The 24,112-nt window shown below is 37.8% G+C and overlaps 1 protein-coding gene across 2 annotated transcripts in view; it reads right to left on the minus strand.

Moving 5' to 3' along the window:
• The window catches only part of CUX1 (cut like homeobox 1), a 213,536-nt gene that overhangs the window by 24,460 nt on the left and 164,964 nt on the right, over positions 1-24,112 (minus strand). The window contains exons 15-20 of one of the 2 annotated variants that reach the window (XM_072429632.1): positions 23,135-23,809; positions 20,959-21,024; positions 13,456-13,557; positions 11,269-12,086; positions 8,610-8,775; positions 8,224-8,280 (exon numbers count right to left, since the gene is read on the minus strand). In XM_072429632.1, coding sequence (XP_072285733.1) covers positions 8,224-8,280; positions 8,610-8,775; positions 11,269-12,086; positions 13,456-13,557; positions 20,959-21,024; positions 23,135-23,809 — 1,884 coding nt within the window. The remainder of the gene's footprint in view (positions 1-8,223; positions 8,281-8,609; positions 8,776-11,268; positions 12,087-13,455; positions 13,558-20,958; positions 21,025-23,134; positions 23,810-24,112) is intronic. The other variant, XM_072429638.1, reaches the window with a different exon arrangement.

A 24,112-nucleotide genomic window follows, 5' to 3' on the forward strand; every position in this document is an offset into this window, starting at 1 on the left:
CACTAACTATATTAAAAATACCTCTTATTTTTGTGTAACAAATCTTATGCACATTCTTAAAAAAATCAAATGTAGTTGGGATTCTATAAGAGTGGGCCCAGGAATAAAATCATTGCTGTGGAGTTTTGTAACTATGAGACTTTAGATGTCTCCGTCCAACCTCTACCTCCAAATTTACAACTGGAAATTGATTGGCTGCTCCAGCAGAGGTCTAACTTTCATGTTCATCTCTTTAGTCAATAAATCTCATTTGATGACATCTCTTTGCCATTGCGAAGGATTTTCATTGGTTTAAAATAAACAGGCTTATGCAAGTATCTGAACATTTAGTTTGCAAAGAAGTTGTTAATCACACAATTGCTATTTTTTCATTAAGAAAATAGAGTTGTCCTCAAATTGTGTTCTTTGTAGAATACCAGCATTTTTGATCTTATGCAGCCATATTTTCTCTAGATTAGTGCCAGACAAGTATCAGCGAACCATGTCTGCAGAAAGAACATTGGCACAAAAGCTTGCAATCTTTAACAGCAGGGCATGTACAAAAGGGGACAGTTCAAGTACCTTTATGGCAGGATCAGTAAATATTATTTACTTAATTTAAATTGTGAACATTTCTTTTTCAATTGCTTTAACACAATAACTGTTGACATACTTGCATTATATGCCCAGCTCTCATTTTTAAACCATTACTCATAGTTTAGATGTTCAGAATTTACCAACTCTATCACGTGAAGGCCTCATGATAAAGCCATTTATATTATATGCAGTCAGGCACACATTCACCCTAAAAAGCTGAAAGCTAAGTCCAGCAGATTTTGGTTGGTGGCCATTTTCAGATATGTGTTTCAGTACAATAAATTTTATTAATAATGATTCTGAAATCTTGGTGCACACTTATACACCACAGAAATTATTTAGGAGAGTAAACCAGTCACATTGTCCAAATGACATCTGTAAGGCACGAGACAGATACAAAGGCAGATATGCAGTCTGGCTCAAACGCTCAATGGCTTTCACTACTCCTTGGAGGAATCATGTCCACTTGAAGACACTGCCCGACGGTGTCACGGAACATACCTAATGATCACAATGCCTTTATTAGAGCAGACCAGCAATGACAAATTATGGCTGGCTCTTTCCCGTGTTCTGACTTCACCTCTTTTACAGAGAGCAATTGTGCATAATGAATAAAACAAATCTCTGTTGAGTGCGAGGTGAAACACTGAGACTAAATGACACTTATGCTCAATGCGGCAATAATATAGTGATTATTAAGCGACATTATTTTATACAGTCCTACAATATCCATACTGCTTCTTTCAATTTCAGATAAAATTGTTGAGAAAGAGTGCTTAATGTAGGACAGTCAGTAAAAGTAATTTATCATGTTCTCGCCTCACTGCTCACGTTATCAGCTAACTCATTTTCTGCATTCATCATGCAATCAGCCTATTATTTGCATATTAATCAGGCAGTGGACCATGAAAGGACTGCATCCCAGCCAAATGCTGCACTATCTCAGGAGAAACACTCAGTAATTATCATACATCAGTGTTATGATGTGGTAATTGATTAGAACATCTTTTTGTTGCCCCCAGGGAGTCCCACTTTGAATGCTGCTTAAGGCGTTTGCCATAGATTATATTTTATTATTATATTTTTTTTCACCCCCATTTTCGAGAGCTTTAACCATCTTGGAAGAATTTTGTAAACTAGGTTTCACTGAATGATATTATTTATCTCATGTTTTAAATAATCATTTTTCTCTACATTCGTCTCCAGCTGGGTACTGAATATTAGATCTGAATATCAGCCACTTCAATGTGATTACTTGGATTTGTCAAGTATTAGGCTTTATCAGAATGCATAGGAAAACATGGCAGCGTTTGTGATAAAACCAATAACTGAATGCATATTATTATACGGGAGCATAGCTTCCCTTTTCCAGGCCTAATGTATGATTAGTACTGTATATTGTAATGTCAGGGTTACACTTTTCTAGTCTTGTCACCTCACCATCTTTACATAGAGATTGATATGAAAAGTAGAAGAATTTCGGGAGTGCGTGCATGTTTCTTTTTTAAACTTAGAGTGTTGTAATATAAAATAAAAAGCAACATGCAGAAATAACCAATATATATATATATATATCATTTGCTTTAGTTGCTAGCCTATGATGCAGCTTCCATTTGCGGAGTCTAATAAGACATAGGTAGTAGGGAGTATAACCCCATCGCTACCCTATACATTCACAAGACAGAATGTTGGAACATATTGAAGGGAGTACTGGGGGAGGAACATTCCACACCAGGTAATACTATTTAGAAGGTGCCTCATTTAGAATGAGCGCTAACACTAACCTATGCCAATACTTTTATATTGGTCAGATAAACAGAATTTTCCTATGACACTCAAGCTTTTGCATATTCAACCAAATATTTAGAAAAAGCTTCAGTTGTACTTTAAGCAAAAGAACTCAGTCACCTCCCTGTCTGCTGCCTACAAATAAACAATAAAGAAGCAGAAACAAACTGATGAGCTGGTCCCTTTGCTCTCTCCTCTGTTCTTTATATTTCTTGTCAGCATACGTGCATGCAGAACTCCGAATTGGTTCCGAGTGCTGCTTTTCCAGTCTGCATACTTCTTTACAAAGGATGATAAAGGGTTGATGCAAAGCAAACTTTACTTACATACTTAGGTTGTATTTAAAAGCATAAATATGTTTTAGACCTGCAATTCTGAACTGCTCCAAGGCAGCACAGCATAATAATATTTGTGAAAGAGGAATATTGTCCGATAAAATTAAGTTTTAGGAGTGCGTTTCAGAAAAAAGAAGTGGGTGTGTGGAGCAAACCAGGCAAAATCCATCAACTCCTGTGGAAAAACTAAACTTACGGCAAGTGATGATATGCACTGGTCTTGATAGAAGTCACCCCTGCAGGAGGATTGGACGCTATTGGCCAAGACACTTTTGAGAAAGGGTTTCTTGGCTATGATGATATCAATATTTATATTATAACTTTCAGATAATGAAACACCATGGCAGTATTGATTTTGGACAATAATTAATTATGTTTAGCATGTCAGCATCAAGGTTGACCTTTTCTTCTATGGCTACAGTCAAAGGTTAGGCTATGGTCTACTGTTAGAAACTGGGATTAGATAAAAGTAGACCTTGCATGAAAGTGATGTCACATGCCTTTAAAAGAGATCCTGGGAATGCAAAGGATTCCATATCCAATGAGAAAAGTGTCATCTTTTATTTTTTTATACATATAATGTAGCATTTTTCAGTGGGGAGTGACTTTGCGATTTGATGCAAGGTCTGCTTAAAGGTTTAGAGTTAGGATTTATAGTCACAGCGATTAGTGATGTGATTTATTGTTTTATCAAAACTTTCCGGAACTGGTAAATGATGCAACTAAACAGAAATATTGCAGATCTCCAGAAAGATTGGCTTTACCTCAGAGCAACAGATGTAAAGGTGGACTATGAAAGTTGTTTTTCTGCCTGCAAACAATAGGCATCTTTGATTAGATTACAGAATTCTGACATCTGACCGGCTAACTATGACTGATCATTTGTTCTTCTATTTCCTTAGTGATGTGACAAAGGCCCTGAAGTATTTTGGTATATAAAAAGAACAAAATATAGGCCTACACTTGTTTAAAGTGGAATAAACATAGTCCTAGAAAGAAACTCTTTTAAAAAAAAATAAATTATGTCAGGCTTTCATATTTGGCTTAGCTCACAATTTATGTGTTTGAAAACACCTGGAAATCTGCATATACTAGATTTTAACCAGGCATTATCAGCCCTCCATTTCAATGCAGCACACAAACGCCTTCCTGTGCAGCAATCAACTATGTTGACCCTTAACCGCATATTACTATACTGGGCCATTTAAATGATTGACCCATTTACACATCAGTGGCTGGGGGGATTAATGGCCAGTGGTATACCACTTATGTGGAAAAAGCCTTAAGTTGCAAACAAATCCATGCAATCCAAGGCTACAGCAATTCTCATGCATCTTTATCCGAATAACAGCAGTATATTTAATTTATATTCTGGCAAGACCACATGTCTGCATTGAGTATCAAAATGTCAAGGTATCCCATTATACCATAAATAGGACAATTCATAAACTTCGCTGCACAGGTGCAAAGCCTTGGGTTTTGAGGAATGAGTGAGCAATACAGTAAGCACCACACAAATTGGAACATTTGTAATTTAAACTGATTTAGGTGATGCGGCCTACAAGAGTGTAATGGTTGTAGTTTTCTTGCCAGCCCCTCTAACTGAATCCTAACGCAGATAATAGCTTTATCTTAAGAGCCAAATATTCCCTTGTTTTATGATCCACCTTTTCTATAAACCTTTGGGAGTCCTAAGCATATATATGGAGCAAGAGGGGGAGGTGGATTATCAGAGCATGATAATTCTGGCTATTACATCATAATATAAAAATGTGGATTAGGTTTCCAAGAAACATTGGTAATACAAAAATATATTTTTACTTTTTCTTTTATGTGGGCAGATCATGAACTTTGGGGTAACAAAATAGCTTAAATTCAGGTATTTGGGCATTTTTGGGTTCAGTGTACAAATAAAGATCCTTATTTTAGCCAGGAGTCTTCCATTTTGAAATCTTATAGGACTCTACTGAAAATCCTGGAGTATTCATTTTGTGGACTTTAGTCCCTTCAATTCAATTTGGCTTCTTTTCTGGTTCTTTGCATCCCATTCCTATGCTGCACACAGTGCCTAAACTACTACACCTAGCCTCTTCCTCAGCCCCCGACATCTAACAGCCAAATAGCAGAACAGCAGTTGCCTGTTATACAAGGTCTAGGTCAAGTTAAATGTATATGTTAAGATTTCAGGATCATAGGTTAGATATGTAATAGTCTGCAAGGTAATACTATATGTCTTATCTAGCAGCGGTCATCTATCTGACCACAATCAGTGGTCAATCAGTCCAGTGAGGAAATCAATAGAGACAAAAAATAAAGTATTTCCCTAGACCGTGGATGATCATTTAAATCTTGCTAGTCAGAGGTTGTCACACACTCTTAACACGTTATGGCTTACTAGAGTTTAACTTCAAAAGCTTGGAGCAGACCATATATATATTGTACTGATGTACGGACCAATCTATTTGTTCCTTTTTATATTTGTAATTGTACCTTTTCTCTTTGAGTTATCCAATAAAAATAATAAAACATTAAAGCCTAGAGCACTTTTATCTTTTTTATGCATGCTTATACTATCTATTTATAACATTACTATACATGCTATTACTCATATTACTTTACACACCATTACTTCCAAGTGTTCTGTATTGCTGTTGTGTTTTAGTGTATGTGTATAATGCATGTACATAGTTTAGAAATACCACTCTTTTCCTTAAAATAATCCTTTTTTAACTTTATAAATTAACCTTTAAATACACAACAAATCTATATAAATCTTTAATAAACATATAAAACTTTTAGAAAAAAAAGTAGTAGTTCATTCAAGTTACTTTTACAACCTTTATAAGGTAATTCAATCCGCAAACTCCTCTGTCTTCTGTGGCCCCTCCTAAGGGACTCGGAAGATTAATTGCTGTGTGATATAATTAACAAAAAGGACTTTTGTTTGTGTTCCACGTTATTTTAAGCAGATCTAAACATATTGTGGACATTTAAGTCACTTATGTAGAAGCCATTATTCAAGGTATGCATTTGTTGGGGGTGAAAAAACAGTCCTTAATTAGCAGTTGTCTTTTGTTGTTCTACGAGTTTCTATTCCTATGGGTTTGTCTTCTGCTAAGCAGCATGAGGTTAGACATGATGGATGATGGCTCAGAATATAGACGAACGAAGAAGAAAGACCGAGTCCCTCGGGAACACCCACAGCTGTAACTTCAAATGCAGTTTTCCACCTCCAGTATAATAATGAGAGGACACTAACCAAAATAAAGTACTCTGCGAGCACCTCCTCTGGTGCAACATGTACAGCAGCAGTGCACAGTGAGTATGTGTAAGGAAACACAGAGTTGCTTGGATGTGCTAGAAAAAGTGCGCTTACAAATCAATAGGTCACACAGAGATCAGTCTTTTATAGCAACATGTCTATAAATCACAGTATTGTAATACCTATACAGACCACGGTCCTTTAGACAAGTTACATACTGATCACTGCAGAATTTCAGAAGAAAATGCCACATTGCTCATTCAAAGTATTTTACAGTTCATCCAATGACCCACTTATATTGCCCTTCTCTGTGTTCCCTTACCACTCTGCTGCTGGCTGCAGTCAAATACCTGGTAATTTCAGGTATAGGGATGCATGTGGCCCTTTCGAGATGTAGCACTCAGGCATGAGTGACCATTTGCCAGGTCCTAACACTGTGGCATTGCAGAGGTGGTAGCGTCATTAAACCCATGAAAGCACCAACACAACACAACACAACACCAGGAAGGTGAGTACAAGTAGGTCTAGTAGGAGAATGATACTTTACTGTGAGCCAGTATAATGCAGTAATCCTATTTATATTTTAAACACCCAACTGTGGTGTAGGGTAAAGGCTTATGGGAAATGCTTTCTTTAGATCTAATGAATCACAATGACAGCCAGCAATAATTAGCAAGTTGCTAAAATTCTCTTATGACAAATATACTTTTAACATACCCAAGGAAAAAAAAAGTTGTGCTTTGTATGGGGCTAGTAAAAAACATCCCCTTCTATTCCAAGTGCTGATTTTAACAGTGATAGTGTGTGAATCATATACTACTTTTCACGGACCCCGTTTTCCTGCTGTGACAAATCTCATCCAAAATTCCAGATGTCACCAAAGGAGAGCATGGTAGCTTTGAGCAGTTCAGTCTAGCTACTGTAACAGCAATGGAATGTGCTGGTACCCATAGTCATAGGAAGTTTAATCAATTCATCCAGTTGTTGGATATACCTATATATCTATGAGCACATTGTGACCTCTACAGACAAACTTATACCTGGCCAATATGGGAATAAACCATGTCACAACTTGGCTTCCTGCAGCCTTGTACCATTAACAGATACCAATGGGACTGGGAAAAGGCGCCATTGTCTGCCATTATGGTTAGGAGTGAATAAAGTGTAGATTTCATAAAAGCTAGAAGGAGCTTTAGTAACAGGACCTTGGTAACCACAAACACACCCTGGAAAGGATTTCCAAGACTTGCAATTTGCCCAGTGTCCACACAATGGCATGTTGTAAAAATCTGTTTTCCAGAAAATTACAATATATCATCATGCTTGGTCCTGTATACGTTTAAGCTTTTGGAAAATTGCAAAAAAATCATGAATGATAGATAGGAAGAGGACTTAGGATTTTTTTTTTACACCACCAAGGACTATTTCCATCACTTTCCGTCCTGTGGACTGTGATCATGGAGGAAAGAAGGGAGGGGAAATCCTTGCAAAATGATACAGACAACCAAAACAAAATGACAAAGATTCTAACTCCTTTCTTTTTCATCACTTTTTGAATGGATCCCCATTTCCACAAGCATATTGCCTATGAAAACAGGAAGTTTTAAGTAAAATTTTACTAAATCAAATGTTTTTAGTGGAGAGACTGGTTCTAAAGTATGGACTGAATCCCATGTGATACATTATAATATATGTTAAAAGCAAAATCCTGAACCAAAGTCATGCTCAGAGATCTCCTCTGAGTTTTTGTCTTACAAAGTAGGTGTGAAGTCACTGTGCGCCCCTTAAGAGCAGTTAGAAATTGTCACAGCTCGTTCTGCCCCAATCAACTTCATTACAGTTCAACACAGTAGTCACGGTAGACTTAGCAAGCTCTGTGCTAGATACCATAACATGCTTCATGATGACAAGGGACACAACTGAAATTTCCTTTAGAAGTATTCAACAAAAAAAAAAAAAATCTGTTTTTGTTTTGCTCGACCTCAAATTAAGGTTAAAAGCCATACTTGTTTTATCTTTAGCTGTTTGGAAGAGGCATACTGCTGTCTCATCTACACCAAGCACTCGATGACTAATTATGTGCTGAATCTGCAATAACATTTTGTACTTTGAAAACAAAAAATGCTGGTTGATGAAGCAAATTTACATTTAAAATGCCAAAGATGATTTTCCCAAGCACAGCCAAATATCAGAAGACATTGTGTCTGCCTACATATAATCTTACTTCGTTCATGTTAAAAAAACAGAAAAACTATAATGTACCTGAACTTAGACATCCTTCGATAACAGGATCCTGCTGAATTGCCGCAGATTGCAGGGCTATAAATGGAAAGAAAAGGTAAGTCAGCAAAGGATGTGGCAAATATTAGCTCTTCAAGAACTGTCATACATCAGCACTTTCTTTGCCACGGGGCACTTAAACACATGGAATGCAGTGCGCGCCACGGGCGGAACAAATCTCACTTTCCACTAAATGAGTACAAGAGCTCTGCACTACAGTGCCTCCCTGTCATTTCTGTCTGATAGAATTATCCAAGGTCACATTCTGACTATATCACTCCCTGCTGCCAAAATCCCTTTAAACAGTGTAAAAGAGGAAAATTAGGTAGTGTACAGCAAGGTTTACACAAAGTTTTTATTTATAGTACCTTGTCCTTGTTGCTGTCCTTGGGACTGCAAGACGCTCTGCCCAAGCTCCCCATTCAGCCATAGCTGCATTCTAATGAACGGTTCTCGGCCCTTCTGGGTTAGCTTGCTCCAGGGTTTCGGCCTGGACAGCATGTCGCTGACGCTGCCCTGTGAAAGGCCCAGCACCTGCAAATTCAACACACAGTTTTCATTGGAAATGTTTCTTTTACATCAACAGGTTTTGTTAGTTACAGAATGCACATGCAAGTATTAAACAACTCCCATTTACACTGTGAAAAAATCCATATACATTATTAAAAGCAAAAGTACATTAGACTAAGTAAACATTAAAGTGAACTTTCAGACAATTTTTACATTTAGTTTTGTCGAGAATGAATTTCTGTTTGTAAATCATTAGGGAAGATTTTAGGTTTTGTGACAATGACACCAGAAAAAGAATGGGGGCCAGCTGTTTTAACCAGGAAGTTTTAACCCCTGCCACTACTAAATACTTTTTGTACACAAGATTCCTTCTAATTTTCTGTTTTGTAAGAATGTGAAGGGAATTCTAAACAGGAACTCAAAACTTAGCGGAGGCTCAAACCCTTTGCTACTCTGTCCAAAATAAAATGGACTACCAGGGCCAAGCTTTTCTGCCCACAACAGAGCTAATCAGTAAGCCAGTCATGTTCTCTGGGAACAGCTCACTCATGTGTGAACTTTAGCTAGGCCTCAGAGGTACAAAACAGATGTGCCCTTCAGTCCAGCATTGGCTAATCCAAAGAGAAGGAGCTACCATTTTAGCAGGCAGTGATGTGTAAATCTTTTTATTATTATATCATGTATTTGTGCAGCATTGTCTCATCTTAACATTATAGAAATCTTGGATGAAAAAGAAGTGCAAAACTAGGATTTTTTGGATAGCAGTGCTTTGAAAAAATGTAATCCTAAAATATGTATTTTGTCTCCATGCAGGCTTGCAATATATATATAATCATGGGGAGAAAGAGGGCTAAGTATTCTACAGTACAAACTATTGGCAGTGAAAGTTAAAGCTCTCTATAGCCAATAGTTTATAATTTACTAATGAACTATTGTTTTCTCTAGATTCATGATTTATCTTGGAAACCATTTCCAGTGGACTTTGCATAAGAAAAATTTTTTACTGTAAATATCTTGATTCTGCCATCACAAGCAAAAAAAAAAAAATTCCTTGAAAATGCCAAAATATTGAGACACTTCCTAGTAATGCCAACAATCCTAATCCCCCCAGCCTTGGTTAAACAGAGAAGTGTCTTAAATCTCATATATAACATTCCAAGAGGATAACATAAAATCAGGGTATCAATTTGAGAATATTCAAACATGATGTTTTATACAGAATAGTTGTGGACCACAAAGCAAACCAGCAGCTTGACTATCAATTTATATAGTTCGTTAGTCAGACCAAGTGTATTTAATATATGCAAATAATCCAAAAGTTAAGTAAAAATGCAACTGCACAGTGAAATTTACTAACTGCAGTAAGCAGACAAAAAAAGTTATTTATTAGCATTTTCAAAGTGTATAAAACCCAAAGGTGGTGTGTCTTCCATCCAAACACACAATATAGCTAGAGTAATAAAATTAGGGGATAATGGAGCTTTTACCTTCAGGTTTCAGAGGCTTAATCCAATGTAACTATGCACGTTATAATGAAAGCCCATGGTGATCAAATCATACAGCCACAAAGGTATGAAATCAACCTACTGAAACCTATAACTTAAATTTTGCATTAAAAAGCAACTGCTAGAAGCCAAAAGTGCGTTCTGTAAGCTATTACTGCTATCCAGCTAATACTGCAAATGTGTAAAAAGTCATAAAGGTTACACAGTTTACCCGAGTAATCCTTTATAGAATAAACTCATACAGGTCCCTTAAGGATCATAAGCGGGGCAGTTTGAATGTAATTTATAGAGGCTGCACTGTGTTTCTTCCTCTCTCCCTCTGCTTTCTGTATCACTAACAACATTCCAAAGTCCAAGTAGGTTTGAATCTAATCGCTGACGAAAAAAATGGGATTTTTGTTTTATATCTGTGTAAGGATAAAAGATATTCTAGCATTACCTGCAGATCACAGACAAAGGGGTGCAAATTGAGCTGGTGTACTATAGCTATGTCTTAATGCATACCCGAACAACTCAGTAGGAAGGCTGTGTTGTCTGGCAGAATCTAAAGGTTTATTTGTAAACCTTAGCACTAGTGTACCTTTAATTTCTACTTTCGGATGCCGCTGGAGCACAAGGTCACTGCCATAGGTGCCCTGAGACATTTGCAGACATCGTTATCTAAGAGTCTACAAGCTTACAAATGTATTCCCTAACACAAAGCATCTTTCAGCAATTTTTCAGACTGGCTGTATTGTGCTGTGCCAACCCAAACATTTATTTATCATATCTGTGTCAAGTACACGTTTTGACAGTCCAGGAACAACATCTACCTTCTGCCAACATGGGCTGTGAGCAGCTGCATTGTATGATTTATTAGAGTGTGTGCAAATCAAGACAAATCAAGAAATAGCTGTATCAAGAACTGCTTGTAAGCAATGAACCTATGCCAACGTTTTCTTTGGAAAGCCACATAGGTAATAAACAGCGCTTTGCAAATGGGAAGGTAACTTGAAATAAAACATGCTCTTACCTTTTCACCAAATATCCTTTGGCAAATTCCATTTTTTGCAAGCTTCTCTTTCACTTGACGGGTAAGCTCGATGGTGTCCACTTCCTGGTACATGTACACTTCATACTGTTCTGGAGTAAGCGGAGGGACAGCCGGTTTGGTTGGTTTGGCTATAGATACCGCCGGAGATGAAGGCAACGGACTGTTCTGGGGTGTCTCACTGCGGCTGGCTCCTGTCATGCTGATTTCCGAGCTCTGCGAATACGGAGATTCAGCGTTTGGCCAATCCTTCCAGTAATCTGAAGAAGATGATGGCCCTTGTCGGTCAGGTCGGTTCTGAGTGATGAGTTTCTCCTTTGTGCAGTTGGTCTCTTCAGCTTTTATGTCTTCAGATGGTGCTGTGGTTCTCCTTTCATGTGGAACAGTGTTCCACCAATGGTCTTTCCACGCAGTACTACGTCCCAGCTCGTTTTTCACATGCCTTAGCATGCCCTGCGTAGATTCTGACATGCTATGGATGTCTAGCATTGACGTCTCTTGTGGCTCTTTTTTTACAGAAAGGCTCTGTAATGTAGAGATTCCAGAGTCTACAACAGGTGTGTGTTTCTTCAGTGACATTGTTAAGGGAGAGTAACTAGACACCGAAGAGACGCCAGTGGTAGAGATAAGTTTTGGAGAAATGATGGCAAGATCAGCTTGGGATAGAGATGCCGTTTTTAAGGCAGGTTCAAAAGCAGCTTGCTGGGCTTCCATTTCTCTTCTCGCTTGTTGTAGAATGGACCGAATAGTGTCATCAGAATTACCACTGCTAGATGCTGAAGAGGGCTGAGCCGGCTCAACTGCAGAAACAAGTTTAAATAAAATTAGATACAAAATTTGTAACCTTAACCAATAGTCATGACCTATAACAATGTTGTGTTCACTTATATAATAAACTGTCACTTTTATTGTGCAGTCTGATGAACTATTGAATGAGACTGAAAAATGAAACTAAAAGTTAACATATAACGGGTAATGGTAATGGGTTCAGATGTAGGAACCCTTAAATGAAGATATCCACATTTTATATCTAAAACCTTGTCAGCTAATAATCAGCACTGAGTCTACATCTTTCCATGGCAAAAGTCAAGCTACCTTCCCTTACAGCTGAAAACCAAAAAATCAAGTCAACAATTTTCAATAAGCTTAATTTCCAACACTCCTCAATTTAAAAATCTTTTATTAAAGCATGTTGAACTGTTTTACATGCTAAAAGATTTGTACTTTTGTTAATACTGGCTAGTCATTTATACACCTCTGTCAAAATGCATAGTCAATTAAGCAATACCAAATATTTTCAATTTCAGATTTACAGCTTGCACCCACAGCCTGCTCATTTTACCATGAATTAGAAGTGTGGTGATATTGGTTCTATGAAGTTGACTTCCAAAAGAAAAAAAGACTGTACAATTTGTAGAGTGAATGTTCACTTAGCTTAATCAATACAATGCGCTGTGTTCACTCTGAATACCCAGAGATGTGTGAAAGAGGTATATGACCATAATACAAATGGATGAGTGAATTAGACACAGCTTCTGCTTAGTGGGCCAAGTCAATATACACTTTCAACAAAGAACATTCACATTTTTAAATGAACAGTCTAAATTTTCTTTTAGTAAATCAAATCCCATTGTCTGTACAGCACCAGGTGTCACAGGCAAGTCTTGAACCAGTTGGGGATACTTGTCAAAACTTAAATAAAGCACATTTGTATTTGCAGGCAATTCCTGGCTTTTAAAATGACAGTCAGAAGTTGATATGTAAATACAGCAGCAAAATTAACCATTGCTGTAAAAGTAAAAAAAATACAAATCACATTACAAATGAAATCATGAAATGATTGTTTTTGAAGACATTTGGTTTTTGAATGACAGGTGAAGATTTTTAGTGGAAAATCAAAATGTGCAAAACAAGTATGTGTTTCATTGTTCTTTCTTTTGACTTGATGCTGACTCACTTGTTTGCATTTGGTTATATATATATTTTTTTGTATCAGTTCCTATCTTGGTGACAGAATACTAGGGCAAAAAGAAAGGGCAATTCTCACAAGAGGAAGTTGCAGTCCTTAAACCCCAGAAACTGGGATCTGATTACCAAAATATTACAGTGTGCTATACAATAATTTTACTGTAACTACTCATATTCAGGTAGATGGTCAAGGACACTTACCAGTCTTTAGCACCTGCAGCTCTCGTTTGGCTTGCTCTAGAATAGACTTAATGGCTTCATCTGAGCCTGTCTCTGAGGTTCTGATCCGTGTGGTAATATTTCCTAAAGTCATAAAAAAAAGTAAAACATATCATTAGGTAATGCATAGGATAAACAAATCTCTAAACACATAACAAATCAACACATTGACTAATAATTCAGTGTTCAAACTACAGCATATGAGGCATATGTGTTTTTTCTCTATAGGCCTTGTCTGGAGCCACATGGGTTGGCATGGCCAGGACTGGGGGAGAGGGTCGTTGGCTGATTTGAGATTGGTGTTGTATATAAAAAAGCGGTGCGTATGTGTGTATTTAATGCTTTCAAAATCAAACTTACCTAAAAAAAATCTAAAACCTAGTGGATCTAATCAATATGTCTTCAGTACCAAAAACTGTTTTCCCCTTCTTATCCTCTGCATACAGCTAAGCAGAGTCTGTGCTACTACAATATGTGTAATATCATAACTATTTTACTGATTAAATAAAGGCCAATACATGCAGCTATAATTTTCATAAAGAGCTGTCAGTCAAGCAGAGTCGATTAGAACGCTAAGTGCTCTGCTTTTCTCTCAACTGAAGTTTGCTGGAAACAGGATATTGAACAAATCAACAAATGCAGGATATTTGGCCAGACTGTAAAATATGTTTGCCAAGTTTCGATCAAGTAAAAACTATTTTTAGACATGACTGGTTTAAACTCGGCTGGAAATGCTAATGAGCTGTAATAGTATATCTTCTTGGCAAGAACGTGCCAAGGTAGAACACTGATCAAAAGGTACGTACATATAGCTAAAATACAGAGGCACTGGATCAGTGCCCTCTGCACAGTGTAGGGAGGAAGGGCTGGATCACACTATGGAGGCCTGGAAGAGGAGCAGAACTGTACTGGGAAATGATCCAAGAAAGCAAGCATACAAAGACTGGCTAACGGTGACCTGCAGACAATCTGATACTGACCAGAAAGACTCCAAAAATAAAACATGAAGTAGTGACACAGACACTGTGCTGGTGATAAGATGGTATTATTATGTATGTCCTAGCAAATTAAGACTGAAATTCAGGCAGATATAAACAAATATATATATATATATATATATATACACACACACACACTTTTATATTTTTTAAAAGTGTCAATGTAGCCAAATAATAATATTTAAAAAAAATTAGTAAGAAGGAAAATCTAAGGCCCCAATTAGATAGATTTTTCTTCACTTTGGGTCTGATTTAATAAAGCTCTTCAAGGCTGGGAAGGATACACTTTCATCAGTGAAGCTGGGTGATACAGCAACCCTGGAATGGATCTGGTCCAGGATTCAAAACATTTGCTAGCAAATAAAAAATCCATTCAAGGTTTGCTGGATCACCCAGCTTCACTGATGAAAGTGTAATAAATCAGGCCCCTTACGTCCTGAGGATCCTGCCCTGCCTGTCCTAGGATGACCATGCTCACTCATTGCGCTATATCTATGGAGGAGCCCCAATGTTCTTTCACGACATAGGGGAATGCTTTCCCTTAAAAAATGAATCTGGTCTTAAGATTTCTGGCTGAATCAAGATAGATAGTTGCTGGGACAAGTTGAAGAAAAGCTTTCAGGTGTTTATTTACCAGATAAAAGGAGGGGAAATAGAAGTTACTTGTTAAGGTTTACACATACTTTATTATATTTTTATATTTGCGGATATACTAATTGAACAAGCTGACAGGGGAGAAGGTATAGAGAGGGATGACATGATCAGTGTGCTGTTTTCTCCTTCATTGTATAATCAGAAGTTTGGTGTTGTTTTCTGATCAGTCCCCATATCAAGCTATCCATTAGCAGACAGGGGTACCTGGATTTCAATACCAGATACACGGAATTACAATTCCTTTGGCAAGTTTAACAGAAATTAGATTTGTATCTTAGCAGTCTACTTGTTTTTTTCTGTTTTGATTGGTAAAAATCTGCATATCAATAGCAACATGGATTTAGTGGTGGATCATATGGCTCCTTACTAGCCATACGCTCATGCAACATGACAATTGTTCAGGCTTACTTAGGCTTTGTATTTTCCTTTTATTTAGCATTAATTACTTTGTCTGTGTCTGACCCTTCAGCTGGAGTGTCTGGGGTCGGAGGTCAGCTTTAGTCTGACAGTTGCTGCTTTCACACACTTTATGCTTAGAAGCCAGAGACAGAATGTGAGGTCAGGCAGTTGACAAGGTGGCAACCATTATAATTCAGGTGGCCCCTGACCCTCTCATAGGAACAACAGCAGTTCCCACATTTCTACCCTGGCAGATTTCTATTTAGGCTAAAAGAGGAGGCAAATATTTCATTTATTGTCCCTACATTCCCTTCAGTGTCTCCCTAAAGTAATGTTTAGGTCTGGGCTGTAATATGATTTACATATTAGGCTTCTTTTTGCATCGTTATCTACAGCCTTGAATTCATCCATGACTGCAACTCAGCACATCTGCCATAAGTGACCTCTTCAATCAGTGACATGTTCCTACGCTATAAAAAGAACTCCTAAGCCAATATATATTTATTAGTTTAATAAGATTATTTGGTGGTCTGTTAGAGATAAAATAAAAGCTATATGCCCATACTCCTTTGAAGCTGAATCGCTACAAGTGGAAAAAATAGGTTAAAAAAAAACGTGGTATTTAATGCTAAATGATTTTATGATAACCTTTTTTGTGCTGAAACTGGTACCTGGTAACAGTCATTGAAATATTACTTGGGTTGTTACCATGTTTCATCTTTTCCATTATCCCTGCTTGTTTCCAGCAGTGGGGCTGTCATGGCGTACATGGGAGCTCACAGTTCATGTAGCTCAATCCAAACAACACAGACTCCTCCAATCCACCAGCAATAAATCTCATGTTTGGAGTGTTTAGTCAAAATTTAGTACAGCCTATAAAACTTTAGGTGGACCTGTCATTTTCTGCATTTAAGCCTTAGTTTAATTAAAAAAGAAGAAGGTACGGCTCAAATTTCAACTCATATTCAAAAAGATTATATTGTGCATTTTTCCATGTCTCTTGAACAATTTTTATTGTTATTTAAATATTTCAGCGTCTGATTCCTGGAACCCTGGATAGACAAATAAACCGAAAACCAGTGATAGCAAGAGATTTTGAAATGTTTTATGAAGATATTTAAATTTGTGTCACAGTTTATAGTTTGCACTATATTTAGCAAAAATATGAATTAAAACAAAACTAAAAGATATGCTTAAATAAGCAGCAAAAAAAGCAGCACATTCTTCCATTCCCAATCTTCACTACACTTATGGATGAATAGGAAATTTAGTTTTGACTCCAATACAGGAATGATTCAGCTGCGTGTCAGGGGACAAATAATTGGAGGCCTGCAGCAAGTCCAGCAAAGTACTTTCTTCTGAATTAGAAATTTGTATAAAAACAAGAGTAGATGTTAAAAGAAAATATTAAAGCCGAAATTGAGATTTGTAAATTAATTTATGTTCATTAATGCTAAATCAAAACTTTAGTTTACTGCCAGTGTTGGGCAGCCCCTGTGCAGAACTGACATGGGGTATCCCCTGCACTTCCTTTCTCTGCCCTTGTATATTGCATGCAACCTTTACACTTGTATTTAACTGCAACACATGATAAATCCTGCATAACATTTCACAAAGGTGTTTTGCCCCTCTCCATCAACTGGTAGGTAAGTTGGCATCTAACCAAAAGGTCCAACGGAAAACTGGGCAGGGCTGACACCACTTCATATAAATGCTGTGATTTGTTGGCCCATAATAAAAAAAAAGAATAGCAGAGCACACTTCTGGCAGATCAAGAGGTATTTTTCAGTACTGGTTGGGTCTTCAGAGAGAAAAACACAAGGAGAGTTCTCATGTTTTAGAACTGCTCAGAATGTTATTGTTTTATTTTGGTAATTTAATTTAACCACTACTGTAATCTAGTTGATCACAAGACGTTCAGAATACGATTGCCTTTTTTGGCTTGGATGGGAGAGTCAGTTTCCATACACTTCATGTATTTTCTTCTACACTTTTGCACAAATTCTCACTGTAGTAGAAATCGCAGAGTCCTGTACAGCTGTTCACGCAAACCGTTGCCATACAACATTATAATTCTGCAATTCAAACCATTGAGCAGCTCCGCTTTTATTTTCAATGTGCATTCGTCAGGGGGTCAATTTGCACTACAGTATTTTAAGCCCCACAATAATAATTAAGTACTGGTGTTAGCAATTACTTCTAGCTAAACAGGTGCTGGTTTTGGAATGAGCTATAACTTAATTCTGGGTTTTGCCTTCAATAAGAACATCATTAGTGATCATCGCCATTGACAGTAAGCACACAAGGAGACACTTAAACAAACCATTTATCTAAAAGAATACTGAAAGTATATTTATATTACAGCTAATAGCTTCTGCAGTTGTTGTTATTTTGCCAGGATATCATTATTGGAAAGGCTAATCTACAGGGAAACAAATACACAGCTAAAGCAAATACAGAACAAGGGAGCTGTTCAGCCTGCAAAGGATTTGTAGCTTTTTCCAGGCTGTTATGGAATGTACACAGCGCTGTAACACAGCACAGCCAGGTTGGTGACTTCACTTTTCTCTATTGCATATACATAATGCAGCTTGCTTATTAGTATTAATAAACAGGATTTATATAGTGCCAACATATTATGCAGCGCTGTACATTAAATAGGTGTTGCAAATGACAGACAAATACAGACAGTGACACAGGAGGAGAGGACACTGCCCCCAAGAGCTTACAATCTAGGAGACAGATGTGATTGGAAGCTAAAGGAGAAGCAGCAGCCTTATGAGCTCATATGTCTTTCACTTTCAATGTGGCCCATATCAGCAAATCCAAAAAAGACTGACTGGCACAGGGTAATCACCCTCTCTCAGTCTACAGTATAGGGCAGTGGTCGCCAACCTGGTCAGTGTGCCCCCAGCGGGTCCTTCTTCTGACCCCGCTGCTCATGTCCCCCGTATGGACACAACTTTTGTTGTGTCCACAGCCCAGCGCTATTGTCCCCCCAGGATGTTTAGCAGGTCTGCGATGGGAGAGTTGGTGGGTTCTGGCGTCATCACGTCACTGTGGGGGAAATTTCTTACCCTTTGAGTGACACGCCGCTTCCCCGTGCATGCGCAGGATTTAAAATTATTAATTTAGTGGCCCGTGAGGTCCAAAAGGTTGGCGACCATTGGTAAAGGGAACCTCATATCAAAACAGATTGAATGACTATTTCTTGTCTTTATATTTCGTATTTTGCATATTTGGCATTTTTATTACATTTTCATTCCCTAACTGTAAGGACTAGCAAATTCTGTTGTATATTATATTCACAGCAATCCCATAAAAATAACAGCTAATGCATTGCAAATAATATAGGTATGTATAATGCATCGGTTTTGTTTCCCTAAAATGATAGCTTATAAAATGTATTACATAGCAACTAAATATGTATACTAAATAACTTAATTTCTTCATTCTAAACTCACTTTATTTGTTGCTATCTAAATCCTCACTTTCTTTGGGCTCACATTGAATTTCTATGCAAGCTTATGCAAGCATAAAGTGCAGTGAGCAATGGTAACCAATCTATAACTTTTCAGCAGTGAGACAGATGGAAGATGAATATGACCACCTACCTACTGGCTACAATTCTTTGCACGTTGCTCTTTTAATTTTAAAATAATAGTGAATGAGTATCACTGACTGCCTGTGAAAAAATATTCACATGGACCCAGTTTGAATCTATATGTTTGCTTAATATATATTGGCAGCATATCCAGCTTAGTATCACTGCACATTGACCACAACCCTTTACAGTTTCTTATTACAAGAAATGTTAGATTTTTTATGGTGATAACTGTATTATCACAGACAGGAAAATATGTATTTAAAATACAGAAACAAGGAACAGACAATAGGTAACAGTGTGAACATCCCATTAATACCCGTTTTCAGATGACCTCTAGGCGAAGTCAACACTGACTTTTATTTTAAATGCTTATAAATACCCATAGAGCTTTGTTTTAAGTGCCTATAAAGATGTTTTAGGAGTTAGAATAGGGGAAACTGCCTCCACAATATTTCAAAACCCCCATTCATGTCAGTGGGGCGTTTGAAGCATTTTTAAGCATTTTAGGCAATTTTTGGCGTTTTTACTATTGCAAAGTGCTGCGGGATACATTTCTTACAGCACATCAATAAAACCTTTCGTTGTGGACCATTGGAATGAATGGGATTTTCAAACATGGGCATTTAAATGCTAAGTTTTGTAGTTTGTGTAGACTTATCCTTATGGCAACTTAAAACATGTGATTGCTTCCTTTTAGAAAGCCACCCCAGGCAAACTCAAATAATGCTACCACTGGGTACAAATCATCAGATCATGTCAGTTACGTCTGCATCACTCTCTCCCACCAATGGTATGGGGCAGTATATGAGAGCTGATGTTAGTGTCTTGTATTTAAAGGTTCAGGTTCCATATCAGACACCTTGATCTTAGCTCTCATACCTACTCAGTACCTACTCAGTACCTACTCAGAGTCAGTGGGCCCTATTTACACTGGAGATAATATACTTTCATCTGTGAGGCTGGGTGATCCAGAAAACCTGTGATGGATCTGGTCCAGGATTGAAAACATTTGGTAATAGCAAATTACATTTAAGAAATCCAATCCAGGTTTGCTGGATTACCCAGCTTCACTGATAAAAGTGTATCCTCTCCTGTCTTAGAGAGCTTTAATAAATCAGGCCTATTGACTTGCAACTAGTAGGTAACCTTTAAATGTACAGCAATAAATGAGAATTCTCCTCATTTATTATTACAGTGACAAAGGTTTTGCAAGAAAGACAGTGAGGGAAGTATGGGCAAGAGTTAGTACGTCTGTCAGATTTTTGTCTGGTCTGTGTGCCCATTCGGTAAGTAAGTGATCCAGGTTTGCTGGATCAACCAGATTCACTGAAGAAAGTATATCCTCCCCAGCCTTGGAGAGCTTTAATAAAACAGGCCCATTGATTTGTCTTCATGTCTGAAGGACAGTAACAGAGCTTATAATGATTGGCACCGCAAATACTTGATCCACTTTCCAACTTCGGTTCTAAATGAATGCCGGATTGCAGTTAATTTGATTATACACAGTGGTGAGCTGGAGTGCTACAACTATGCCTGGATGAAAAACTCTGGCCAGGTAAGTGGTTTCTTTTATTTCAAGGCCCCATTTTGGAAGCTGGGTGGAAAAATGTACCTTCAAGTACCCATACAATAAAGAACCAAACCTGTAGATTGTTTTACACAGTTTCCGTGAAAGAGACCACATTTGAGTGCCCGTGTTTTATACTTACTACAGCTGTTTTTCTATCAGATTCCAGGCCAGAATATCACATGCCCCTGTTTGGTTACACAGTAAGAGTGGAAGCAGAACGTTGGCTACAAACATAGAGACAGCTGCTTGTGACGTACCTTCAGACCCATTTCTTCTTTTCGGTACCTCCTGAAACAGTCTGTTCAGGTTCTGGCCTGGATTCTCTGTTGAAAAACGAGTTTGGTAAGAACAAAACAGTCGGGGGATGTCAAATTGTTTTCTACATTATGGGCTACGTTACATGAAATGATGGAAGATCTAATGTGGATGAACACTAATGCTTGACTAGAGCACAGATGGTACTTGTAGAGATGCCGAAACCCACATGAGCTAAATTTGCACTGTATGTTACTGCTTTCCTTCACGAGTCATTGGTCACTGACATAAATGTTAAGTTTCACTGCTGCAACCAAAACCAATGTGGGTGAATTATTGAAGTCAATGACACCAATGCTGGGGGATTTTACTCTGGTCACCAACATGTGGGGTTATAATTAAGGCCACTACTATCAATGTGAGGATTATTATTGCAGTGACTGACAACGATATGTACAAAAATAAAGCAGGGCTGACATTTCCAGGTGTTGAGGTCCAATAAAGCCGCTCTTTTTCAATGGCATGCCTAACTTGACGCCAGGCGTAGCCGAGTGCAGTCTGCCCAGTTTATTTTATATCAAGAACAATCCAACAAATTCCTTTTTAGGAGATGTGTTTTATTTAAACAAATATTACTATACAGTATTGATTGCCTGTACAGACCGGAGACAGGCTATATAGACTAAAGTGGCTGCACTGAATGGCCATATGAAACAAAGTGAAGGCATTTTTCTAGTTGTGATCCTGGTGGGGTTAGAAGGTACCCACAGACAGTTCATTTTGCTCTTTTTCTTGGAGACATTATAAAATGTACTTGATTCAGTGATTAGTAAAATTTATAAAATGTTTGAAATCCATTTCAGAGTAATTGCCACAGATAGCAAAAAGACATAAAAATCATGTAGACAGATAGAGGAGTCTGGTAACGTTTTGCCCGTCCAAACTGCAAGTCCAATGACAGTGTCATATTCTCAGCCTTGTCTTACTAGCAAAATATGCACAATTTATGTTTATAGTAGACACGCCAAAGGTCTTTTCATAGATAATTTAATACAGTAATATAGCTATGGATACCCTATGACCTATCAGCAGGATACATCTGGTGCTGTTAAGCCAATCCATGCAAATGGAGGAGAATATCAAACTAAATTATCCCCAGCAAAATACTTAACCTGTAATTATTTATTTTTCCTAATTTGCAGGAACTTACAGATCCATTTGCTTACCTATAATTGGACCTGTATAGGTTAGGCCATTAAATATGTACAGAGCAGCTGTGCATTAAAACCGTTAGTATGTAGAGACCTATGAGAAGATGCATACAAGTATACATGTAGATGCATGGCATTTTATGCATATAAAAGTGAATGTCAATGTCACTGCACTACATTCGGTTTCAAAAACCAATGCAAGTTTAATAGGATGATGCAGTAGTAACTATTAGCAAGCAGACACATTTTCACAACAGTAGGAGGTTATTGATAAACAGTTGGGGTCATTAATCTTAGTGTTATTGAATATGGGTCTTGGCTAATAATTAATACATTCAGAAGTCAGATTTAACCTTACTTTTTAGATACTGTATGTCAGACCCTCTGACTCTGCTACTTGGTCAGATACAGACATATCAGGCTTCACAGCTTTATTGTGTAATCAATGTCCAATGAACACCGTTGGTAACAGCTCAGCCACAGCAAAGATACAGTGCATGTTAATATAGAATGTGACCAGAACATTCACAAGCAAAGTTCCATGCAATTCATTGTGAGGTTGAAGAACTAATGGAGAATACCTACATCCCTTCCATTTAAAGTCTGAAGGCATCTCACACTTCTATGTTAAGAAAAGCACTAATATTTGATTTCTATGAAGTCATAATAGCTTTACACAGTTGTGGCATTGTCAGCCAACCGAAACTTCTCCTAAGTATTTTGCTTCCGGAAAATGAGATATATGTGAGAGATATTATTTCCATACCCTAAACATTGATGTGGTATTGACTCTAACAGACCTGAAAATGAACTATTAGTTTTCTGTAAACTAAAAATGAAACACTAGTCTTTAGCAAATGAATATGAAAGCGATGATTGAGAAATGGAAATAATATAAAGCTAGTATATGCCGAAAACAAACACTACTAAAAGTTATAATACAAAAGTTAAAAAAAGCTCAACCCACCTCTTTGTCGGCCTTGTATACTCCGTAGTGCAAGGATGTTCTGCTCATCGGACAGGAACTGCTTCATTTTGTGGAAAGGCTCCTTTCCTCGTACAGTTAGTTTATTCCAGGGTTTGGGCCTGGCCAGAATCTCACTCACTGACCCTTGAGATAGTCCCAGTACATAATGTCCAAAGATTCTTTGCCCAATATTGTGCTTGATCAACTGCTCTTTCACTTGGCGTGCAATTTCTGCAGTGTCTATTTCTTCACCTTCTGAGACGCTTCCAGCGCTCTCGGACTGGCTCGGTGAAGGAGCCATGCCATTTACATCTGGGCTTGGCTGCTGCAGTGGACTTTGGGAAGATATGGAGTTTGTGCTGAAGTGACCTGTTGAGAAAAGCATGCTTGTGCTTCCTGCTTCCTGCATTGTCTTGGAGTAGAAGGACTGCATAAGCTGTCGCTGGAGAAGTGAATTTAGTGCAAATTTCCCAGTGGAGGCCAAGGGTAAAGAAGGGCTTGCAATGGATAAGCTGAAAAAGTCTTGGTTTAAACCCGTTGGTGAGAACTTGTGTGTACCATTAGTATTGGAAACCTGCTCCCCAGCGTTGCGGAGCAACTGAGAGGGAGGGGAGGCCGGCAAGGTTGCAGGGCGCTGAGTTTCATGCTGGTCTTTCCCTTTTCTCCTGGCTGACCCTACAAGAAAGGTCAAACATAATGCATTATGGGGGATTAAAAGGGAAAAACCAAGATAAAAACGCAATGTTTGCCCCACAGTGAAAAAGTGCATTTTTTTTTTTTTTTTTAAAGAGGGCCAATTAGGTTTTTAAATTGAATTTGCAGTTAAGCCGAACAAGGCCCCCAAAACATACAACATGCATTTCATGTTTGTACCTTTCTTGTACAGTTTGTTGCAGCCTGGAGAATTCCTAAGACAAACCATTGCACTTCACCTCTTCAGTACAGATCACTGTGTCATACAAACAATACAATTCTCAA

This window comes from Pyxicephalus adspersus, chromosome 1 (genome assembly GCF_032062135.1).
Source record: "Pyxicephalus adspersus chromosome 1, UCB_Pads_2.0, whole genome shotgun sequence".
Taxonomy (NCBI): Eukaryota; Metazoa; Chordata; class Amphibia; order Anura; family Pyxicephalidae; genus Pyxicephalus; species Pyxicephalus adspersus.